At 48.6% G+C, this 21,182-nt stretch overlaps 1 protein-coding gene across 1 annotated transcript in view; it reads left to right on the top strand.

The window, feature by feature from the left end:
* PRSS56 (serine protease 56) overlaps positions 1-21,182 on the top strand; it is a 62,042-nt gene that overhangs the window by 11,051 nt on the left and 29,809 nt on the right. The window contains exons 4-5 of the mRNA XM_068279329.1: positions 18,845-18,898; positions 20,518-20,707. Of these exons, the coding sequence (XP_068135430.1) occupies positions 18,845-18,898; positions 20,518-20,707 (244 nt within the window). The remainder of the gene's footprint in view (positions 1-18,844; positions 18,899-20,517; positions 20,708-21,182) is intronic.

Below are 21,182 nucleotides of genomic sequence, written 5' to 3'. Positions count from 1 at the left end.
GTATCGGCACCACTACTAGAAAAGGTGGGAGTTGCTGCCTGGAAATCTGGAAATCTGGACTCTCTTGGGTGCTGGTCGTGGATGAGCTGGACCCTGACAGCGGTGGCCCATATTGACTGCCTCTGTAGCCGGTGTACATCTGTGATGATTGCCAGGTGGGCACCGCTGTTGGTTGTAGGGGGTCTAAAAATTGGTGGTTGCAATAATGGCGTGTCCATGTGCTGTTTAATCACCTCCAGCAAATTGGAATGGCACGCCATCAGGTTTTGTGAAGGCACCTTTTCAAGATATGGTATTAGAGACATCACAGTGTGAAAACACGGGTGTGCCTGCAATTTCAGTAGTTCCTTGCTTTGTTGATGCATTTGCTGCATCATGTTCTGCAGCTGGCCCACCGACTGATGATGCTGCGCACGCAGTTGGTCGATTTCTCCTCTGTGCATCTCATGCATCATTTTAAAGGGATACTGTAGGGGGGTCGGGGGAAAATGAGCTGAACTTACCCGGGGCTTCTAATGGTCCCCCGCAGACATCCTGTGCCCGCGCAGCCACTCACCGATGCTCCGGCCCCGCCTCCAGTTCACTTCTGGAATTTCTGACTTTAAAGTCAGAAAACCACTGAGCCTGCGTTGCCGTGTCCTCGCTCCCGCTGATGTCACCAGGAGTATACTGCGCAGACACAGACCATACTGGGCAATGCACAGTATGCTCCTGGTAACATCAGCGGGATCGAGGACACGGCAACACAGGCGCAGTGGTTTTCTGACTTTAAAGTCAGAAATTCCAGAAGTGAACCGGAGGCGGGGCCGGAGCATCGGTGAGTGGCTGGGCGGGCACAGAATGTCTGCGGGGGACCATTAGAAGCCCCGGGTAAGTTCAGCTCATTTTCCCCCGACCCCCCTACAGTGTCCCTTTAAGCTCGTCCCTGTAGTGCCCATGTACAGCGTCGAGCTCACATTGCAGTGAAGTGATGTGGGACTTGTACTGCTCCATGATATGGCCCCTGTCCTCATCTTGCAACTGCCGGGTTATGAGAGTTTGGTGGCTCTGAAGAATCCCGAGAAGTCCGGAGACAGCCCCGGACATCTCGGACTCTGTCTCTCTCCTTGTTGGGGGGAGGGTACCTCGACGCCTCACTGGTGTGGTGGTCCTCACTGGTGGTGTGGCAGCATCTTCCCGTCCTCTGGCCTGTGTCGGGGTTGCCCTGCGCGCTGGTTGTGCTGCAGTCTCTCGGTGCTCCTCACTTTGTTCTTGTTCCCCTGGAGCTTCCATAGCGGTCGATTGTGGAGGTTCAGCTTCTTCCACACTCGGTCCTGCAACCTCAACATCCAAGCTCTCTTCTGCCAAGTCATCATCAAAGGACGGAGTTGTGATGAAGGACTCCCTCCTCCTACTCCTCGCCTCGGGGAAATAGGTTACATCGGCGACGTCATCATCCACCAAGCTCTCCTCACTGCTGAACCGTGCCTCCTGGGTCGGTTCCTCTTGCTCCAAATTGTCTTCAGTCCTGTAGATAAAAAAAATATTTATTGGTGTGCCAAACAGCATGTGGCGTCAATTCACAGAGCTAGCAAACACTAGCAATCACTTTATCACCCGTTTCTACCCAACATTTGATAAAGCTTGTGAGAAAAGTTCGCTAGCCATGGGAATTGAGGCCATAGCAATACATGGCCGAAGTCATGGTAAATGAGCTCTCAGTTCCTGCCCACAGTAGTGGTACTTACAGTCTAGGTTCCAGGCTTGCATTGATGAAAGACAATTGCTTGGCAAATTGGTAGTCTTTTTGTCGCCTTCCCCCGCCACTGCCACTTCGTTCGGCAAGTTTTTTCTTCCGTAGCCATTTCACATATGCATCCCGTATATTGCGCCACCTTGTCTTGTACCTTTCTCCTGTAACGACATGAAAAATTGATTTCGATTATTTCTCTTGTAGGTACATTGCAACTGGACAAACATATACATCGCTACATGTCACATTTCGTATTGGGAAGAGCACGGTGGCAGGCATCGTCGTGAGGACTTCGAGGATCCTTTGGACGCGACTGAGGGCCAGATACATGCCTGTGCCGGACACCACGAAATGGGAGGAGATCGCCCAGGGCTTCTGGACCGAGTGCAAGTTTCCTAATTGTGTTGGCGCACTGGATGGGAAACACATCCGGATTCAGAAACCCGTGGGGAGTGGCAGCCATTATTTCAACTATAAAAAATACTTCAGCATTGTTCTAATGGCAGTGGCAGATGCGGACTACAAGTTTGTGTACGTGGATGTGGGGTCGTACGGTAGTTCCAATGACTCTGGAATTTTCCAGCGTACGACCCTTTGCCGGCTGATGGAGGAAGGCAGACTGCGTCTCCCCCGTGACAGACCCTGGCCTGGGACAAGGGCACCGGCCTACCCCTATGTGTTTGTGGGGGACGAGGCCTTCGCCCTGTCCGACCATGTAATGCGTCCGTACCCAGACAGGGGACTTGATGCCAGCCAGCTACACTTCAATGCTCGGTTGAGCCGTGCAAGGAGAATGGTGGAGTGCACATTTGGGATCCTGGTGTCAAAGTGGAGGGTGTTCCACACGCCCATGCTGCTGAAACCGGGCAACGCAGTTGTCGTGGTGAAGGCAGCATGCATCCTCCACAACTTTGTGCGGCAGGAGGAAAGAGAGACTCCGGAACCCCCGAATGTGCTTCCACTAATGCCCCTGCGGAGGTATGCAACCAGGCCAAGGGTAGTGTCACTGCGGAACAGGGACCAACTGAGACTTTATTTTACCACACCACCTGGACGAGGGTGAATGTTTGGTTTTTAATATGTTTTGTTGAAATGTGTTTATTTTGGAGTTTCAAGTTTGAGTGATTTTAAATGTATTAATTTTTTACAATAAATTGATGTATAATAATTGGTCATTGTGTATGTTTTATGTGCACAGGTGGGGTACATCGCAGGTGGGTGGGATACAACACAGGTGGGGTACAGGTGGGTGGGATACATCACAGGTGGGGTACAGGTGGGTGGGATACAACACAGGTGGGTGGGATACATCACAGGTGGGGTAGAGGTGGGTGGGATACAACACAGGTGGGGTACAGGTGGGTGGGATACATCACAGGTGGGGTACAGGTGGGTGGGATACATCACAGGTGGGGTACAGGTGGGTGGGATACATCACAGGTGGGGTACAGGTGGGTGGGATACAACACAGGTGGGTGGGATACATCACAGGTGGGGTAGAGGTGGGTGGGATACAACACAGGTGGGGTACAGCGCAGGTGGGTGGGATACATCACAGGTGGGTGGGATACATCACAGGTGGGTGGGATACAACACAGGTGGGGTACAGGTGGGTGGGATACATCACAGGTGGGGTACAGGTGGGTGGGATACATCACAGGTGGGGTAGAGGTGGGTGGGATACAACACAGGTGGGGTACATCGCAGGTGGGTGGGATACATCACAGGTGGGTGGGATACATCACAGGTGGGTGGGATACAACACAGGTGGGGTACAGGTGGGTGGGATACATCACAGGTGGGGTACAGGTGGGTGGGATACAACACAGGTGGGTGGGATACATCACAGGTGGGGTAGAGGTGGGTGGGATACAACACAGGTGGGGTACAGGTGGGTGGGATACATCACAGGTGGGGTACAGGTGGGTGGGATACATCACAGGTGGGGTACAGGTGGGTGGGATACATCACAGGTGGGGTACAGGTGGGTGGGATACATCACAGGTGGGGTACAGGTGGGTGGGATACATCACAGGTGGGGTACAGGTGGGTGGGATACATCACAGGTGGGGTACAGGTGGGTGGGGAACAGGTGGGTGGGCCACGGGTGGGTGGGCAACACGTGGGTGACACAAATCCATAGCAAAAGTTGAATACATCACAAGCTTAAACCACAAGCCCCCCCCCAAAAAAACTTCTAGTCAACATACCCTCTGTGCCTTGCTGTCTCTTGCTCAAGTTCTCAAAGTCCTCCACATACAGCTTGGCAATTTTTTTCCACAGGCCTCTGCATTTTTTGATGTTGCTGTGGTCCGCATCCCCCTTGTCCCACAGGGCTGGTACCTGCTGCACCTGTAGGATGAGGTCTTCTGATGTGTAGGGCCTCACCCCCTCGCTATCAGACTGATCCTGCTCCATATTGCTGCCAAAGAGCTCCAGCATGAAGTCACTGCTGCTCCACTCTGTGAACGCTGGTGCCATGTGGTCCCCATCCAAAATGGCCACCATACCATAGAGTCTGCATAGGAAGTGTGGTACAACATCCGGTTTTTATAGCCAGTGTGTTGTGCGCTCTCCGGTTCTCATTGGTTTCCATTGGCCGGATGCAACATTCCGGCTCCGGTCCGGATACGTCAGCCGGACCAGCCGGACCCAAAAATAGCGCATGTTGGAACGGACGCCGGAGTCCGGATCCGGTCCGGCTCCGGTCCGGACGAAACGGACGCATGTGAACGGTCGCATAGACTTTCATTGCTATGCCGTGCGTCCGTTTCGTCCGGTCCGCATGCGGTCCGGCTCCGGCACGGCTCCGGCACGGCGATTCCGGATAGCAACCGCTAATGTGAACCGGGCCTTACATTCATGGTTTCCATATAGGAAAAACTGAATCCAAACTGACACTTTTTGCAGATGACGTTCTTCTCACACTAACAAACCCCACAAAGTCAATTCCCTTCACTCTTGCACTAATGACTGAATTCGGTCACCTGTCAGGCCTTAAAGTTAATGTCAATAAAACTGAAATTATGTTTTGCCAAACCCCCGCAAATATTGGGAAGGAATTAGCCACCAAGTTCAATTTTCAATATAGAGACCACTATGTACAATATCTGGGGATCAAACTTACTAATAACGATCACACGCTATATAAAATCAAACTACACTCCCCTTATCGCCAAATTACAACAAGATCTGATCGACTGGGATGTTCCTTCTATTTCATGGTCTGGGCGCATCACAGCAGTCAAAATGACCCTGCTCCCTAGAATCACTTACTACTTTAGGGTCTTACCTATTGATATCAAAATGTCCGATATAAATAAGCTCCAAAAACAGATATTCCAATATGTGTGGAATCACAAAAAAACACGTATCAAAAAGAGTCTAATGATGAGACATAAAAGCGACGGTGGACTCTCAGTACCCAATTTAACAGGGTACTACAAAGCCTCCCAACTTGCTCAACTTCCTTTAATTTATGCAAACTTCTTTACCCCCTCATGGGCAGAGATAGAAAATAACATTCTGGCCCCTTACTCACTGGAAGGCCTGCTCTGGTCGCATAAGCCAACCCCACATCAGGTGGTTTCAAATTCACCAATCACATCACATACACTCCGGGTCTGGAGAAAATCTAGACTTAAGTACAAATTACAATCTACCATTCCCCCTCTCACTTGCTTTACAGGCAACCCAGATTTCCCAGCAGGTCTGGAGGCGGGAGCTTTTCACTGGTGGAAAAACAAAAACGTACACTACCTCAAACATATTCTAGTGCACAATAAAGTTCCTACTCTGGAAGATCTACTCTCCTCATTTCAACCTCCCATATCTGAGCACTTCAGATGCAGACAACTACACCACTTTGCATGTTCCTTGAACAACCCCTTAATAGGCATTAGGACCTCCACCTTTGAGAACTTTTGCCTAACAGACCCTCTAATGAAAGGAATGGTTTCATACTTATACTCCACCATAAACGCACCGCCCAACGACTTTATACCGCCCTATAGAACAGCATGGGAATCAGACCTAGGCACCCAATTTGATGATGAGGATTGAAAACAGTCCCTCGAAGTCCTATCCAAAGGAAGTTTGCAATTTTCCACAATGGAAGTATCCATACGATTACTTCACAGAACATATCTTGTCCCCTCGAGACTGGCTAGAATATACCCCTCTCAATCCCCCAGTGGCGTACCTAGGGTATTTGGCACCCGGTGCTGGTTATCCACAGTCACCCCCCCCCCGGGCTGTGGAGTCGGTACAAAAATCTTCCGACTCCTCAGTTTATGAAACCACGACTCCAACTCCGACTCCGGGTACCCAAAATAGCTTCAACTCCGACTCCTTAGTCTTAATACTTAACAGGGCTGTGGATTTTGTACCAAAATCACCCGACTCCTCAGTTTATGAAATCAACGACTCCGACTCCAACTCCAACTCCAGGTGCCCAAAATTGCCCAGACTCCGACTCTTCGACTCAGACTCCACAGCCCTGCCCCCCCGTAATTGGGGCTACGTTGCGCAAAAAATGTGTGTGGTCATATACCAAAATGTGGGTGTGGTCACGGGTGGAGACTAGTTTACATGAACTTAGCAATGGTGGGACATTAGATTAGGACAGTGGTGGCGAAAAGTCACTTATCTATCGCAAAGTGCCTACAGCAATTTAAACTAAATACAAACATTTTAACTCATACATGAACATTATGGAAAATCCAAGTTGAAAATAAACTGTGAAGATAAACAATTTCATCCATCCTACTCCTGAAAAATGTATTTTTTTTTTTTTAAAACCCCCCCAGTTTTATTTTCTGTTTTAAAAAGCTAAAAAAAAAAAAAAAAGTAGGTTTAAAGGAGTTATCCGGGCAGTTTTAATAAAATGAACGCCCCAAGCTCCCAGGACATCCCTCGCCGCATCTCTGCTCTCAGCCGTTCGCCGGAGGCTAAGAACTACTACCACCTGCGCAGTCCGCTCCGGCCCACGTGGCGGTGATTGACAGCGCCGATCGCGCAGGCGCAGTACAGAGCAACCTCCAGGTCGCTCTGACATCATCGCCGGGGACCGGGTCGGAGCTCCGGCGAACGGCTAAGAGAAGAGATGCGGCGAGGGAGGTCCTGGGAGCTTGGGGCGTTCATTTTATTAAAACTGCCCGGATAACTCCTTTAGGGCTGGAACCCACAGGAGCGCTTTTGGCAGCGTTTTGGCAGCACTGCGATACGCTAGCACTTTGCCAAAACGCTGGGCTAATGTTAATGGATGGGGCAACTTCCACAGGAGCGTTTGCGTTTCTCAGAAACGCAAACGCAGGACATGCAGCATTTTGGGAGCGTTAGCGCTTCAATGTAAAGTATTGAACCGCTAGCAGAAACGCTCAGCAAAACCTAAACTCAGCGGTTTTGCTAGCGTTTTGCGGTTCAGCACACTGTAACAAAATGAAAAATAATTCACAGGACCAATCAGGATAAAAACGCAAAACGCAAAACGCTAGGCACCCGCTGGGGAAAAAAATACAATGTTGCAAAACACGACCAAAAACGCGCATGAATCCGCTTGCAAACCGCTCAGACAAAACGCTAGCAGTTGCGTTTCGCGTTTGCTGATTTCAGTGGGTTCCAGGCCTCAATGCTATTGTCTCATATGAGGTTGATTCCGCTTTTCCCATAGTCTCGCAGTTAGCAATCATGAGGCCCCCAACAAGACAAATTCAGCAATCTTGAGGCCCCCAACAAATCATGAGGCCCCCAACAAGACAAATTCAGCAATCTTGAGGCCCCCAACAAGTCAAATTCAGCAATCATGAGGCCCCCAATAAATTATGAGTCCCCCAACAAGACAAATTCAGCAATCATGAGGCCCCCAGCAAGACAAATTCAGCAATCTTGAGGCCCACAACAAATCATGAGGCCCCCAAAAAGACAAATCCAGTAACCATGAGGACACCAACAAGACAAATTCAGCAGTCATGAGGCACATAAATAGACAGCATTTCAAATAAATAGGCAAAATGCCCCATTAATATGGTAGACACCTCTCACCTGGCTTCTGAATTCTCCTCTACTGGCTGCTGTGCCTGGCTGGCAATACTATTTTTGTCTGGATTGGCGATGATGTGTGAGCTGAAAGGCCTGGCAGTGATGCTGTGGCCTGACTGGCGGTGATGCTGTGGCTGGGCTGGCTGGCGGTGATGCTGTGGCTGGACTGGCTGGTTGAAGTAAATGCTGGCCTGACTGGTGGTGATGCTGTGGCCTTTTTGCCAGTGATTCTGGGCTGGTTGGCTGGTGGTTATGTTGGGCTGGCTGGCCTAGATAGTTTAGGTAGTGAGAGGTGCCCCACAGTTTAGGTAGTGCCAGGAGCCCCCCAGTTTAAGTAGTTACAGGAGCCCCCCAGCTCAATTAGTGACTGGAGCCCCCCAGTTCAGTTAGTGACAGGTACCCCCCAGTTTAGGTAGTGACAGGTACCCCCCAGTTTAGGTAGTGACAGGTGCCCCCCAGTTCAGCTAGTGACAGGTGCCCCCCAGTTCAGCTAGTGACAGGTGCCCCCCAGTTCAGCTAGTGACTGGTGCCCCCCAGTTCAGCTAGTGACTGGTGCCCCCCAGTTTGTGTAGTGACATGAACCCCCAGTTTAGATAGTGACAGGAACAGGAAAAGTTGTGACTGGGCACACCATCTTAGGTAGGGTGCTTGGTATTGTGGTATAGGCAAACCACCAAAGTATAAGTCCAGAATTCAAATATACCAGCACTCCAGCTTTCTCAAAGAATCACGCTCTTTTATTGAGCTAACATATCCACAGAAATGACCGACAATTGTTTCGGGGCCTCGCAGGGTCCCCCTTTCTCAAGGCGTGTGTGGTTACCAATATCAATAAAAGAGCGTGATTCTTTGAGAAAGCTGGAGTGCTGGTATATTTGAATTCTAGATAGTGACAGGGACCCCCAGTTTAGATAGCGACAGCGACCCCCCAGGTTAGACAGCGACCCCCCCAGGTTAGACAGCGACCCCCCCAGGTTAGACAGCGACCCCCCCAGGTTAGACAGCGACCCCCCCATGTTAGATAGTGACAGGGACCCCCCAGGTTAGATAGTGACAGGGACCCCCCAGGTTAGATAGTGACAGGGACCCCCCAGGTTACATAGTGACAGTGACCCCCCAGGTTACATAGTGACAGTGACCCCCAGGTTAGATAGTGACAGTGACCCCCAGGTTAGATAGTGACAGTGACCCCCCAGGTTACATAGTGACAGTGACCCCCAGGTTAGATAGTGACAGGGACCCCCCAGGTTAGATAGTGACAGTGACCCCCAGGTTAGATAGTGACAGTGACCCCCAGGTTAGATAGTGACAGCGACCCCCAGGTTAGATAGTGACAGGAAACCCCAGGTTAGGTAGTGACAGCGACCCCCCAGGTTAGATAGTGACAGCGACACCCAGGTTAGATAGTGACAGGGACCCCCAGGTTAGATAGTGACAGGGACCACCCAGGTTAGATAGTGACAGCGACCCCCAGTTAGATAGTGACAGGGATCCCCCAGGTTAGATAGTGACAGCGACCCCCAGGTTAGATAGTGACAGCGACCCCCCCAGGTTAGATAGTGACAGGGACCCCCCCAGGTTAGATAGTGACAAGGACCCCCCAGGTTAGATAGTGACAGCGACCCCCGGTTAGATAGTGACAGGGACCCCCGGTTAGATAGTGACAGGGACCCCCCAGGTTAGATAGTGACAGGGACCCCCAGGTTAGATAGTGACAGCGACCCCCGGTTAGATAGTGACAGGGACCCCCCAGGTTAGATAGTGACAGCGACCCCCCAGGTTAGATAGTGACAGGGACCCCCCAGGTTAGTGACAGCGACCCCCAGGTTAGTGACAGCGACCCCCGGTTAGATAGTGACAGGGACCCCCCAGGTTAGATAGTGACAGGGACCCCCCAGGTTAGATAGTGACAGCAACCCCCAGTTAGATAGTGACAGGGACCCCCAGGTTAGTGACAGCGACCCCAGGTTAGATAGTGACAGGGACCCCCCAGGTTAGATAGTGACAGCGACCCCCAGGTTAGTGACAGCAACCCCCGGTTAGGCAGTGACAGGGACCCCCCAGGTTAGGCAGTGACAGGGACCCCCCAGGTTAGGCAGTGACAGGGACCCCCCAGGTTAGTGACAGCGACCCCCAGGTTAGTGACAGCGACCCCCGTTTAGATAGTGACAGGGACCCCCCAGGTTAGATAGTGACAGCGACCCCCCAGGTTAGTGAAAGGGACCCCCCAGGTTAGATAGTGACAGGGACCCCCCAGGTTAGATAGTGACAGCGACCCCCCAGGTTAGATAGTGACAGCGACCCCCCAGGTTAGATAGTGACAGCGACGGCAACCCCCCAGGTTAGATAGTGACAGCGACCCCCAGGTTAGTTAGTGACAGCGACCCCCAGTTAGATAGTGACAGGGACCCCCCAGGTTAGATAGTGACAGCGACCCCCAGGTTAGTTAGTGACTGCGACCCCCGGTTAGATAGTGACAGGGACCCCCCCAGGTTAGATAGTGACAGCGACCCCCAGGTTAGATAGTGACAGCGACCCCCAGGTTAGATAGTGACAGTGACCCCCAGGTTAGTTAGTGACTGGGACCCCCCCAGGTTAGATAGTGACAGGGACCCCCCCAGGTTAGATAGTGACAGGGACCCCCCCAGGTTAGATAGTGACAGGGACCCCCCCAGGTTAGATAGTGACAGCGACCCCCAGGTTAGTGACAGGGACCCCCCAGGTTAGATAGTGACAGGGACCCCCCAGGTTAGATAGTGACAGGGACCCCCCAGGTTAGTTAGTGACTGGGACCCCCCCAGGTTAGATAGTGACAGGGACCCCCCCAGGTTAGATAGTGACAGGGACCCCCCCAGGTTAGATAGTGACAGCGACCCCCAGGTTAGTGACAGGGACCCCCCAGGTTAGATAGTGACAGGGACCCCCCAGGTTAGATAGTGACAGGGACACCCCAGGTTAGATAGTGACAGGGACACCCCAGGTTAGATAGTGACAGGGACCCCCCACTGCCCCAGGTAAGATAGTGACAGCGACCCCCAGTTAGTGACAGGGACCCCCTAGGTTAGATAGTAATAGGGATCCCCCCGGTTAGATAGTGACAAGTGCCCTTCACTCGTTGTGCAAATTTGGGATTTTACACCCCCCGTGGCCGTCCCCGCTGACAACCTACCCCCCCCCCCCCCCCCCACAGGCCTTCCCCGGTGACAGGCAGGAGCAGCCCAGCTTCAGACCTCAGTATCAGCCGGCGACCAGTATGCGGGCGCACCGAACTCAGTGAACACCACGCCGTATATGCGGAAGTGATGTCACTTCCGCATATCAGTGCGGTGTCCGCTGGGTCCTAGTGCCCGCATACTGGTCGCCGGCTGGTCGGAGGTCTGAAGCTGGGCTGCTCCTGAGGGGGGGGGGGGGGGACGACGACACACATAGGTTGTCAGCGGGGACGGCCACGGGGGGGTGTAAAATCCCAAATTTGCACAACATGTGCACTGACGGCAGGGGCGGCAACACAGGACTCCCGGTGTCACCCCCTAAGCATCAAGACACCCGGTGCGGGCCGCCCCTGCCGCTTGACGGTAGGAACGCCACTGCAATCCCCTAATTGTTTCAGGGGTTGCACCTCCCCTGGTTCTATGTACCACATCTGGTGGGAGTGTCCAGTAGCATCTGATCTCTGGTCCAAAATTGCTAGGTTAATAGGCAGAATCTTCCACGAATCTTTCACCAAAGACCCTCAGATACTACTCTTAGGCCACAGACCGGACTCGATGCCGCATGCTACCCACAAATTGATCCAGCATATAGCCTCATCCGTAAAACTCTTTATAGCATCCAAATGGAAACAATCCCTACTATGCTACCAAGAAATAATTGCACGAATAGATAAAAAAATTATGTATGAAAGAATCAATGCTAGAGTTCAGGATACAATGCCACACTTTGAAAGAGTCTGGAGACCATGGATAGACTATAGAGGGAATGTCCCCATGTATAATGTTCTCAATGACTAGCTCACCACTGGACCAATCAAAAATAGCCCTTAACATGATAGACAGGTTGGTTGAGGTTTATTCTACTGAACTGCCAGCTGCAGCCAAAAACTAGCTGAAACTGCAATACTGCATGCACACTATACTCTGAAGTATGGGTTTGTGAATTATGATGCCCAATTGTACCATACCTGGTTGCAATGTTCCCCACCCCCCATGTTGTCGGTTCTCCTTTTATAAGTATTTTTATGTACCAAAAGCGTACTATTCTGTTTATGTACTGTTTTCACTTTATATGTTCTCCAAATACCAAAGTACATTGTTAACTATATTTGTTAATTCTTGTGGCTTTCAATAAAGCTCTTTTTGAACACTAAAACTACAATTTCAGCGGTTTAAAAAAATTGATTAAAAGGATACCTGAGTCATAATTAAAGAATGTGCTTTTACTTACCTGGGCTTCTTCCAGCCCCTGTAGTGTTGTAGGTCTCTTGCTGTCCTCCCGGTCCCCCTCATTGATCCACTGTGTAGCCCGTAATGTCCATGACTCAGCTAAGTCGCAAACTACTGAGCTCGCGCTGACCCAGCGGGACACGCCTCCTTGAAGGAAGGATTCTGCACATACTCAGTTTGTTAAGACTCGTAAATTGGCTGAACAGTGTACTGTTTAAAGCAACACTGAAGTGAAAAAAAAAACTTAACAAAGAAAATAGTCTCGTATTTTAATTTTTAGTTATATAGCTTTTTTATATAACATTGCATAATTCTGTCATATTTGCAATTACAAGCCACACTCTGTATTTCAACCCTTTGGGGACCGACTGCCTAACCCCCCTTAAGGACCAGGCCATTTTACATGCGAGGGGGAGCATTTGGGGGGGTCAGGCAACCGGATCCCCAGTATGGCTGGGTAGGTATGGTGTCCCCTGTGTGGCCAGGTGTCCCCCATATTTCCAGCAGCCTTCACTCACCTCCCAGGCTCCAGAGATGAGCAGCTGTAGACTCCTCCACTTTCGCCGGCATCCTCACTTGTACTGACGTTAAGTTCCAGGTCGCAGCTTGATGACATAATCAAGCTGAGACCTGACACTTACACCACAGTGAGCGAGGATGCCGGCCAGAGCAGAGGGGAGCGATGATCGTCGAGGGAACGTCAGGAAGGTGAGTGGATCCTCTTCTTTCCCCCATACCGCCGCAGCTGTAACAGTGATCACTATGATCCGCTGGCGATCGTAGTAATCACGTGATCAGGAGCCACTGGCGATGGCTCCTGATCACTAAGGGGAGATGTCAGCTGTCATATGACAGCTTAATCTCCCCTCTCAGGTGCGCAGGATAGCGTCGGAAGCGGAAACGGTGGGTGGCGTAAATCATATGCCGCATCAGCCTAGGGCAGCCACAAGTGAGGCGTAGGATTAACATATGGCGGTGCCCAATAAGTATAACACAAGCAGAGCTAATGACCCTTTCAACTTCCCTGTAGTAAAATTATTATCTAAATCTGTCTCTGTTTCATTGATGTATAAGTGCTCCAGAAAGCAGTCAAATGAAACACTGCTGCTCTCCTGCCTCCCCCTCCTCACTCACCAACAGACTCCTCATACAGCAAAACAAGCTGCTTTTTCCCAATGATGACCTCTTTACATTGTTTGCTCTCCCCTCAATTCTCCTCCTACTATGACTGCATGCTGTGAGTGTAAACACAGCACAAACATGCTGCCCCTGTAATCTTTGTGCCTGATGCAAATGTTTCACCTTCCTTCATGAGAGAACTGGCCCTCAGCAGTGGCGTAGCTAAGAAGCCGGGGGCCACAGTGCAAGTTTAGCATTGGGGCCCTCCCTCCCAAGCATGCTATAGATAACAGTTGATACAACACACCCAAACCAATCAAGGACAACCACAGTGTCAGAGGTGCAAGAAGGGGATGGGAAACTGTGTGTTAATGATCACTACTATTCAAATCAACTATAGACGTGAATATTATCAGCACAGGACCAATAAAGAGCTAATACTGTGTTTGAGGGGTGGGCCCTTCGGGGCCCCTCTAGCCCAAGGGCCCCGATGCGGTCGCTACCTCTGCACTCCCTATTTCTACGCCCCCGTGGCCCAGCTGCCTACAGACCATGCCCTAGTAACTGCAGCTCTGGCACTTCGAGTCTGACAGGAGAAAAGCGCAATATAAATGTTCTGTGTCTTGCCGTAACCTCGCATGTGCAGAATGCTTATGGCCACGGGAGCGCGATCAAGGAGGCGTGCCACCAGATAAGCGCATGCTCAGTAATGCCTGACTTAGCTGAGTCATGGGCTTTACGGGGCAACACAGCAGATCAACGAATGGGACTGGGAGGACAGCAAGGGACCTATAACACTACAGGGGCTGGAAGAAGTCCCATGTAAGTGAAAGCACACTCATTAATTATGACTTGAGTATCCTTTAAGAGAACATAATAAAAAATATAAAAATATGTGCAGTACCTACTCATAGATCCTCATCTACTTTAAAGTGACCGACCGGTGCCTGCTCACCCCCACACAGCCAGACACCGCAGTACCTTTAAGCTGTCCATACACTTATAGATTGCTTCCGATGTAGCAAAATGATCGATTCCTCTCTGAATTACTTCCACACACAGTATATCAATTAGTTTCCAGCAGTAAATCCATTGAAGATAAATCATAATGCGGCATCACACTGTTCCCTGCATTGCAATGCTATGGCCTGTGGACTGACTACAGCTCCTGCCCCGCTCAAGATCAACCTATATTTTTCATTCTGCCTGAATGATGCTTTTGATTAATCAAAATTGATCAATTGAATTTTCTGTGAAATCAATTTTCGGGAGATAAGTTTAATCTGCAGGGACATTGCAACATTTTTTTAGGAAACTTTGGTGGTGAAGTGAGAACTGGGGAAATGATTAGTTCCTTAAATGAAAGAGTTAATTATCATCTTTCCCTCCTATACTGTGATATGAAGCTTTCTCCTAACGGCAAAATAAATGCAGACAAATCTTCATGTATAGCACACTACATATCTGGCTGATAGATAGACAGACTCAGGTTCCTGTTCCAGTTCTAGTTATATAGTACTAGACCCAGGGCCGGATTTCTGGCAAGGCCACATAGGCCATGGCCTAGGGCACCAGAAGTTTAGGGGCGGCTCAGTGAGTGGCAGTAGAGCTGTTCTATGCAGCCATCTTTATCTACAAGGACAGCTTTAACCTTTGAACTCACTGTCCTGTACTTGTGATGTCCCTGCAAGATATGTAAGCTCTATCCTGCAGGTACACATCAGCCTAACTCTCATGGTGACACATTGGGTCCATCATTAAGGAGATGGCAAGCATACCATAAAAGTTCAAAACATAACATATAATCTATACGCATATTACTAAAATAGCTATTGTCTGTGACACCAATGATAGAAAGTAAGGAGAATTCTCATTGGGGGACACAGAGATAACAACCATACAGACGATATAGTTGGCCTTGGGGGCGGTAAAAAGTACAAATCCGGCCCTGACTAGACCTGTTAGCATCATCAACTGACTCTAGTAATTATACAAAGAAGTTTGGCCTTTTATTCTTTCAGGGTCCACCCTGTGACAAGTATACTATATAGAACTGCCATCTAGTGGTGAAATATAAATTACTTCAAACCTGAATTTTGCTAGGTTAGATAAAATTATTATATCGGCTCTGTTTCAGCTAAACAAAATGCAAACAAATTATAAAACAAGAAAACTGGTTACTGGAGAAATCTTTTTTATGCTCATTACTGTGATAAAGGACCACTATCGCGAAAAAAGTAGGTAGTTAAAATCTGACAGGACCGACAGGTTTTGGGCCAGTCCATCTCTTCATGGGGGATTCTCAGGGTGTTCTTTGTTTTCAACAGCATTTCCTGAAAACAGAAATTCTGCCAAGCATGAGCTGTACCACCAATTTGAATAAATGCAAAAAGTTTATTAAATACTTAGACACAATTTAAAAACATTTAAAACACTGTGTATTGTACAGAAACACACTCAACAACACACATGTGTGGGGAGAACAAATAATCATAAATGCCTCACCTCCTGAATAAATCCAATGACCCTGTAAGCTGTATAATTCACCATTATGGGTTCAAAATTTGAGCCCAGCATGGAGTCTGAGGATCCCTATAAATATATAAATGAATAAAAAATCTATAGTGAAAACACAAAATCCCAATAATTACGGGCAAAAGAGTTGTGCAAATATGCTCAAAGACATGATCCAAGTCTATTCATGAATAATAAAGTGCATATGACAGGGGCGTCGCTAGCCCTATTTTAGGGGGGCCTGTGCCCCCAACATGTCCTGGGGTGCCCCAATCTATTTCTAGGGGTGCCCTGATGTCCCCCCTGGCCGCCCGCTGCCAGACAGCCAGCAGCGTCCACTAGTGGGGGCGCTAGTGACATCACTTCCGCATATACAGCGTGGTGTGCCAGGTGCCTGCTCTAACTGGTTGGGTCGCCCATTGATCGAGGTCTGACACTGCTGGCTGTCAGGTGAGGGGGCACCTGTCACTCACTACCTAACTGGGCGTCCCTGTCACTCACTACCTAACCTGGGGGTCCCTGTCACTCACTACCTAACTGGGCGTCCCTGTCACTCTTTACCTAACCTGGGGGTCCCTGTCACTCACTACCTAACCTGGGGGTCCCTGTCACTCACTACCTAACCTAGGGGTTCCTGTTACTCACTTCCTAACCTGGGGGGTGCCTGTCACTCACTACCTAATCTGGGGGTCCCTGTCACTCACTACCTAACCTGGGGGTCCCGGCCACTCACTACCTAACCTGGGGGGCGCCTGTCACTCACTACCTAACCTGGGGGTCCCTGTCACTCACTGCCTAACATGGGGGGCGCCTGTCACTCACTACCTAACCTGGGGGTCCCTGTCACTCACTTCCTAACCTGGGGGTCCCGGCCACTCACTACCTAACCTGGGGGTACCTGTCACTCACTACCTAACCTGGGGGTCCCTGTCACTCACTACCTAATTGAGCGTCCCTGTCACTCACTACCTAACCTGGGGGTCCCTGTCACTCACTACCTAACTGGGCGTCCCTGTCACTCTTTACCTTACCTGGGGGTCCCTGTCACTCACTACCTAACCTGGGGGTCCCTGTCACTCACTACCTAACCTAGGGGTTCCTGTCACTCACTTCCTAACCTGGGGGGTGCCTGTCACTCACTACCTAATCTGGGGGTCCCTGTCACTTACTACCTAACCTGGGGGTCCCGGCCACTCACTACCTAATCTGGGGGTCCCTGTCACTCACTACCTAAACTGGGGGTCCCTGTCACTCACTACCTAACCTGGGGGTCCCGGTCACACACTACCTAACCTGGGGGTCCCTGTCACTCACTACCTAACCTGGGGGTCCCTGTCACTCACTACCTAACCTGGGGGGTGCATGTCACTCACTACCTAACCTGGGGGTCCCTGTCACTCACTACCTAACCTGGAGTCCCTGTCACTCACTACCTAACCTGGGGGTCCCTGTCACTCACTACCTAACCTGGTGGTCCCTGTCACTTACTACCTAACCTGGGGTCCCTGTCACTCACTACCTAACCTGGGGGGCGCCTGTCACTCACTCCCTAACCTGGGGGTCCCTGTCACTCACTACCTAACCTGGGGGTCCCTGTCACTCACTGCCTAATATGGGGGGCGCCTGCCACTCACTACCTAACCTGGGGGTCCCTGTCACTCACTACCTAACCTTTGGGGCACCTGTCACTCACTACCTAACCTGGGGATCCCTGTCACTCACTACCTAACTTGGGGGGGGGGGGTCCCTGTCACTCATTACCTAAACTGGGGGGCGCCTGTCACTACCTAAACTGGGGGGCTCCTGTTTCTACCTAAACTGGGGGCTCCTGTCACTACATACACGGGGGGGGGGAGGTCCCTGTCACTACCTGAACTGGGGGGGCACCTGTCACTACATACACTGGGGGGCTCCTGTCACTAAATGAGCTGGGGGCACCTTTCACTACCTGAACTGTGGGGCTCCTGTCACTACCTAAACTGGGGGACTCCTGGCGCTACCTTAACTAGGGGGCACCTGTCATTACCTAAGCCATCCAGGCCACTAGCACTAGCACCTCCGTGAGATCACTGTGTTCTAATACGTCCCAAGACGCAAACTTTTGGGTCCTAATAGTAGACCACAGGTGTCGACTCCAGGCCTGGAGGGCCAGATTCATGCCAGTGTTTAGAATGGACTGAGAAAGAGATGAATGTGTTCTACCTGATGGACCACACCTTGCCTGGTTCAGACCCATCGATTAATTGGAGCTGTGTCAAAAATGTGTGAGGACCTTGGCCCTCGAAGGATCGGTTTGACATCCCTGTAGTAGACAAATATTTCAAATGCATTCCGGGTTTGCTGGATCACTATTGTTCTCTAGTGGTTTCTATTTATCTCAAACCTTAAAGCACCTCTGAACTGAGAGAAATATAGAGGCTGCCTTGTTTATTTTCTATTAAACAATACCAATTTCCTGGTAGTCCTGCTGATTGGCTGCTTTCTTTGGCCGCAGTAGTATCAGACCCACACACCTGAAACACTCATGCAACTAATTTAGTCAGACTTCTGTCAGAAACACCTTATCTGGATGTTTGTTCAGGGTCTATGGCTAAAAGTATAAGAGACATAGGATAAGCAGGACAGTCAGGCAATCTGTATTGTTTAAAAGGAATTAGTAAATATGTCAGTCTAAATATCTCTTTTAGTTCAGGTGTGTTTAAATAAATCTGCATTGTCTACATCAGCATCAGTGTAGCTGCTGGGTACAGTACTATTATTCTGAATATTTTCTTTAGTTGCTAGTGGCCCAAAAGCCATTTTATTGACAAAGTGTCAGAATATCACCTAAGAGAAAACTTTTAAAAAAAGTTTAACTGAATAGGGCCCTATGTTGGATACATTCCTGACTCCTCTTATAGATGATTTTAGGGTACAGTTTATAATTCTCTTTAATCTCATTGGATTTTGCTACTTCTGTTCATCTTACATTTGTTATTACTTGTCTTTTGTTGTGCAGAATTGGAAAGGGACATGGATTACCTCAGTGATTCACCTGAACAGACTACTTTAGGTAAATATGGACTGTCCCGTTTTTACATACTATAATCCAAGGTGGAACAAAACGTTTAATGTTATATTACAGTCTGTGAACCTGGATTACTGAATTATTCAAATCTGGTAATGTGACTTTTCTTTAGTCCGCTTTTTAATTTAGATCATAAAGTGAAACTTTGGTCAAAAGAAAGAGGCAGGATTCTCACCTACTAAAAATCAAATCTGATTTGCGCAATTGTCAAAACATGTTTTCCGCACATGTAATGTATTTCATTGGCGTCACATTATTTTTGCCATCACTTTTGATTCTGCGTATTTCAATTATCAGCATTTAAAATTCAGATGGCAGGCGTTTTAGTGTGCAGTTTGTGATTCCCATTTCAAGGCAAGTCAATGGGAATGCAGAAAGAGTGTGTTCTAATGTGATTTGAAAGTTAATTAGATTTTTTTTTCATGTAAATTAGCTTTATTGGTAATCACCGAAAAATCGCAACTTAAAGGACAGCTATCAAAGGTTATCAGAACAGCATTAATAGAATGTAGCAGCATAGACAAGATGAATCATTGCACTCTGTAGGCAGTAGCAGTGTCAGGGAGTTTTGCCAAAGGTCTCCTGAGTCCTACTGAATAGGTGCTGGTTTATTGAACAGGAAGAGCCAAGATTTGAACCCTGGTCTCCTGTGTCAGAGGCAAAGTACACTATCCAGCCACTGGTATTTTATTCAGCCTGTTCCAGAAACATGAGAAGGTGAAGGTCTAAGTCACCAGGCTCTGAGCTTCCAGAATGCAGCATATGTTGTGTACATTATTTTGTGCTGTCAACAAGGATTGTGGTTTGACATGATGGAAAAAAAAGAAATTATTGATCCAAGTCAAATTTATCCAAACACAAATTAGCAGAACCCCTGCTATGGGGAGGTGTTCATTCATTGGGGATTGCTAGTATATATGGTGGTCTGCTCCAAAGAAGACTCGGGAAGCTTTAAAAACACAAACTTGGCGTGCCTATCTGGTAGTAAGCCTATATGAATAGGTTAGCTATTAGCTATTAACATAAAAATACTTGTGTGGCAGCTTTACCATATGGTGAAAATCAGCCTTCAATCTCACCAACACCAATGGAGGAAGTAGTAGGACAGGATGACTCTTCCTATTGGTTGTCTCCTTTATCTGTAACATTTTACCTCATGCTGATTGCTGGTTATCAAATGCTCTACGCTGGTGATAAATACCGAACATCTCACTTAGTTTTACCGCATGCTCTAATCTTTGTGAACTGACATGTCTTGGCATTCTGTATCATTTTTGTATTTTGTCACTAATTATGTATCTTGTATATTGGTGTACACTATTGTCTGTATTATTATGTACCCCATGTTCGTTTCTTACTTTGTACAGCGCCACAGAATATGTTGGCGCTTTACAAAACAATAATAATAATAATAATTTTTGAGGTATTTGCCGCACAAGTCGGTAATTTACCTTACTGGCCAGTAATTTCAGCTTGCCATGCGGTAACAGCCTTAGTAAATTTACATTTGATAAGATGTTCAGTAAAATCAGCTGTTTTCAGAATTACTGAATGCGGTAATGCTTTGTGAATTGAGGCCTTAGTGTTTTTTTTCTCTTTACCAGTGACCTGTGGACAGACTAAAGGACCTGCCAACAACAGCACAGCACTCAGAGGTCGAATAGTTGGAGGAAGTGTTACATCACCTGGATCTTGGCCATGGTTAGTGAATATTCGGCTCAATGGTGAGCTCATGTGTGGAGGAGTTCTTATAGGAGATCTATGGATCCTCACAGCTGCACATTGCTTCAATGGGTAGGTATCACCACTGATCACTGAGTTTTCTTTGATTGGAGATTACTATTCCTTTGTCTGATCAATTTGTTGTAGACCATGTGTGGCTACTTTAAAGGTCATGTGTTATCAAGCTCTAAAGGATTAGTTTGTCCACTTCAAACATCCATCTGTGCAGTTAAATTGCAGTTGACTGCATGTGAGCACATTGAATTTTCACTGTAATTCCACAGCATTGGATATATTCAGACAAACAGTTGTGCCAAATTTCAAAGCTTTTCTCCTGTTTTATATTGAGATATGTGAGTCAGTTTTCTTGTCATATCTTATGTGATAAATCAAATAGCATTCGCTAGCCTTAGTAATACTTTCTCCATTTACTTAATGCGATCCTTAACTGTAGGATTAACTTTAAGATTAAATGTAGGATTAAATCCTAACGTTTAGGATTTGTATCTCATCTTCAAGGTAGAGTAGTGAGAAAAGTAAACTCAGA

The sequence above is a fragment of the Hyperolius riggenbachi genome, chromosome 4 (genome assembly GCF_040937935.1).
Source record: "Hyperolius riggenbachi isolate aHypRig1 chromosome 4, aHypRig1.pri, whole genome shotgun sequence".
NCBI lineage: Eukaryota > Metazoa > Chordata > Amphibia > Anura > Hyperoliidae > Hyperolius > Hyperolius riggenbachi.
Note: the sequence above shows the minus strand (reverse complement) of the source record. Positions and strands in the feature narration are given on the sequence as shown.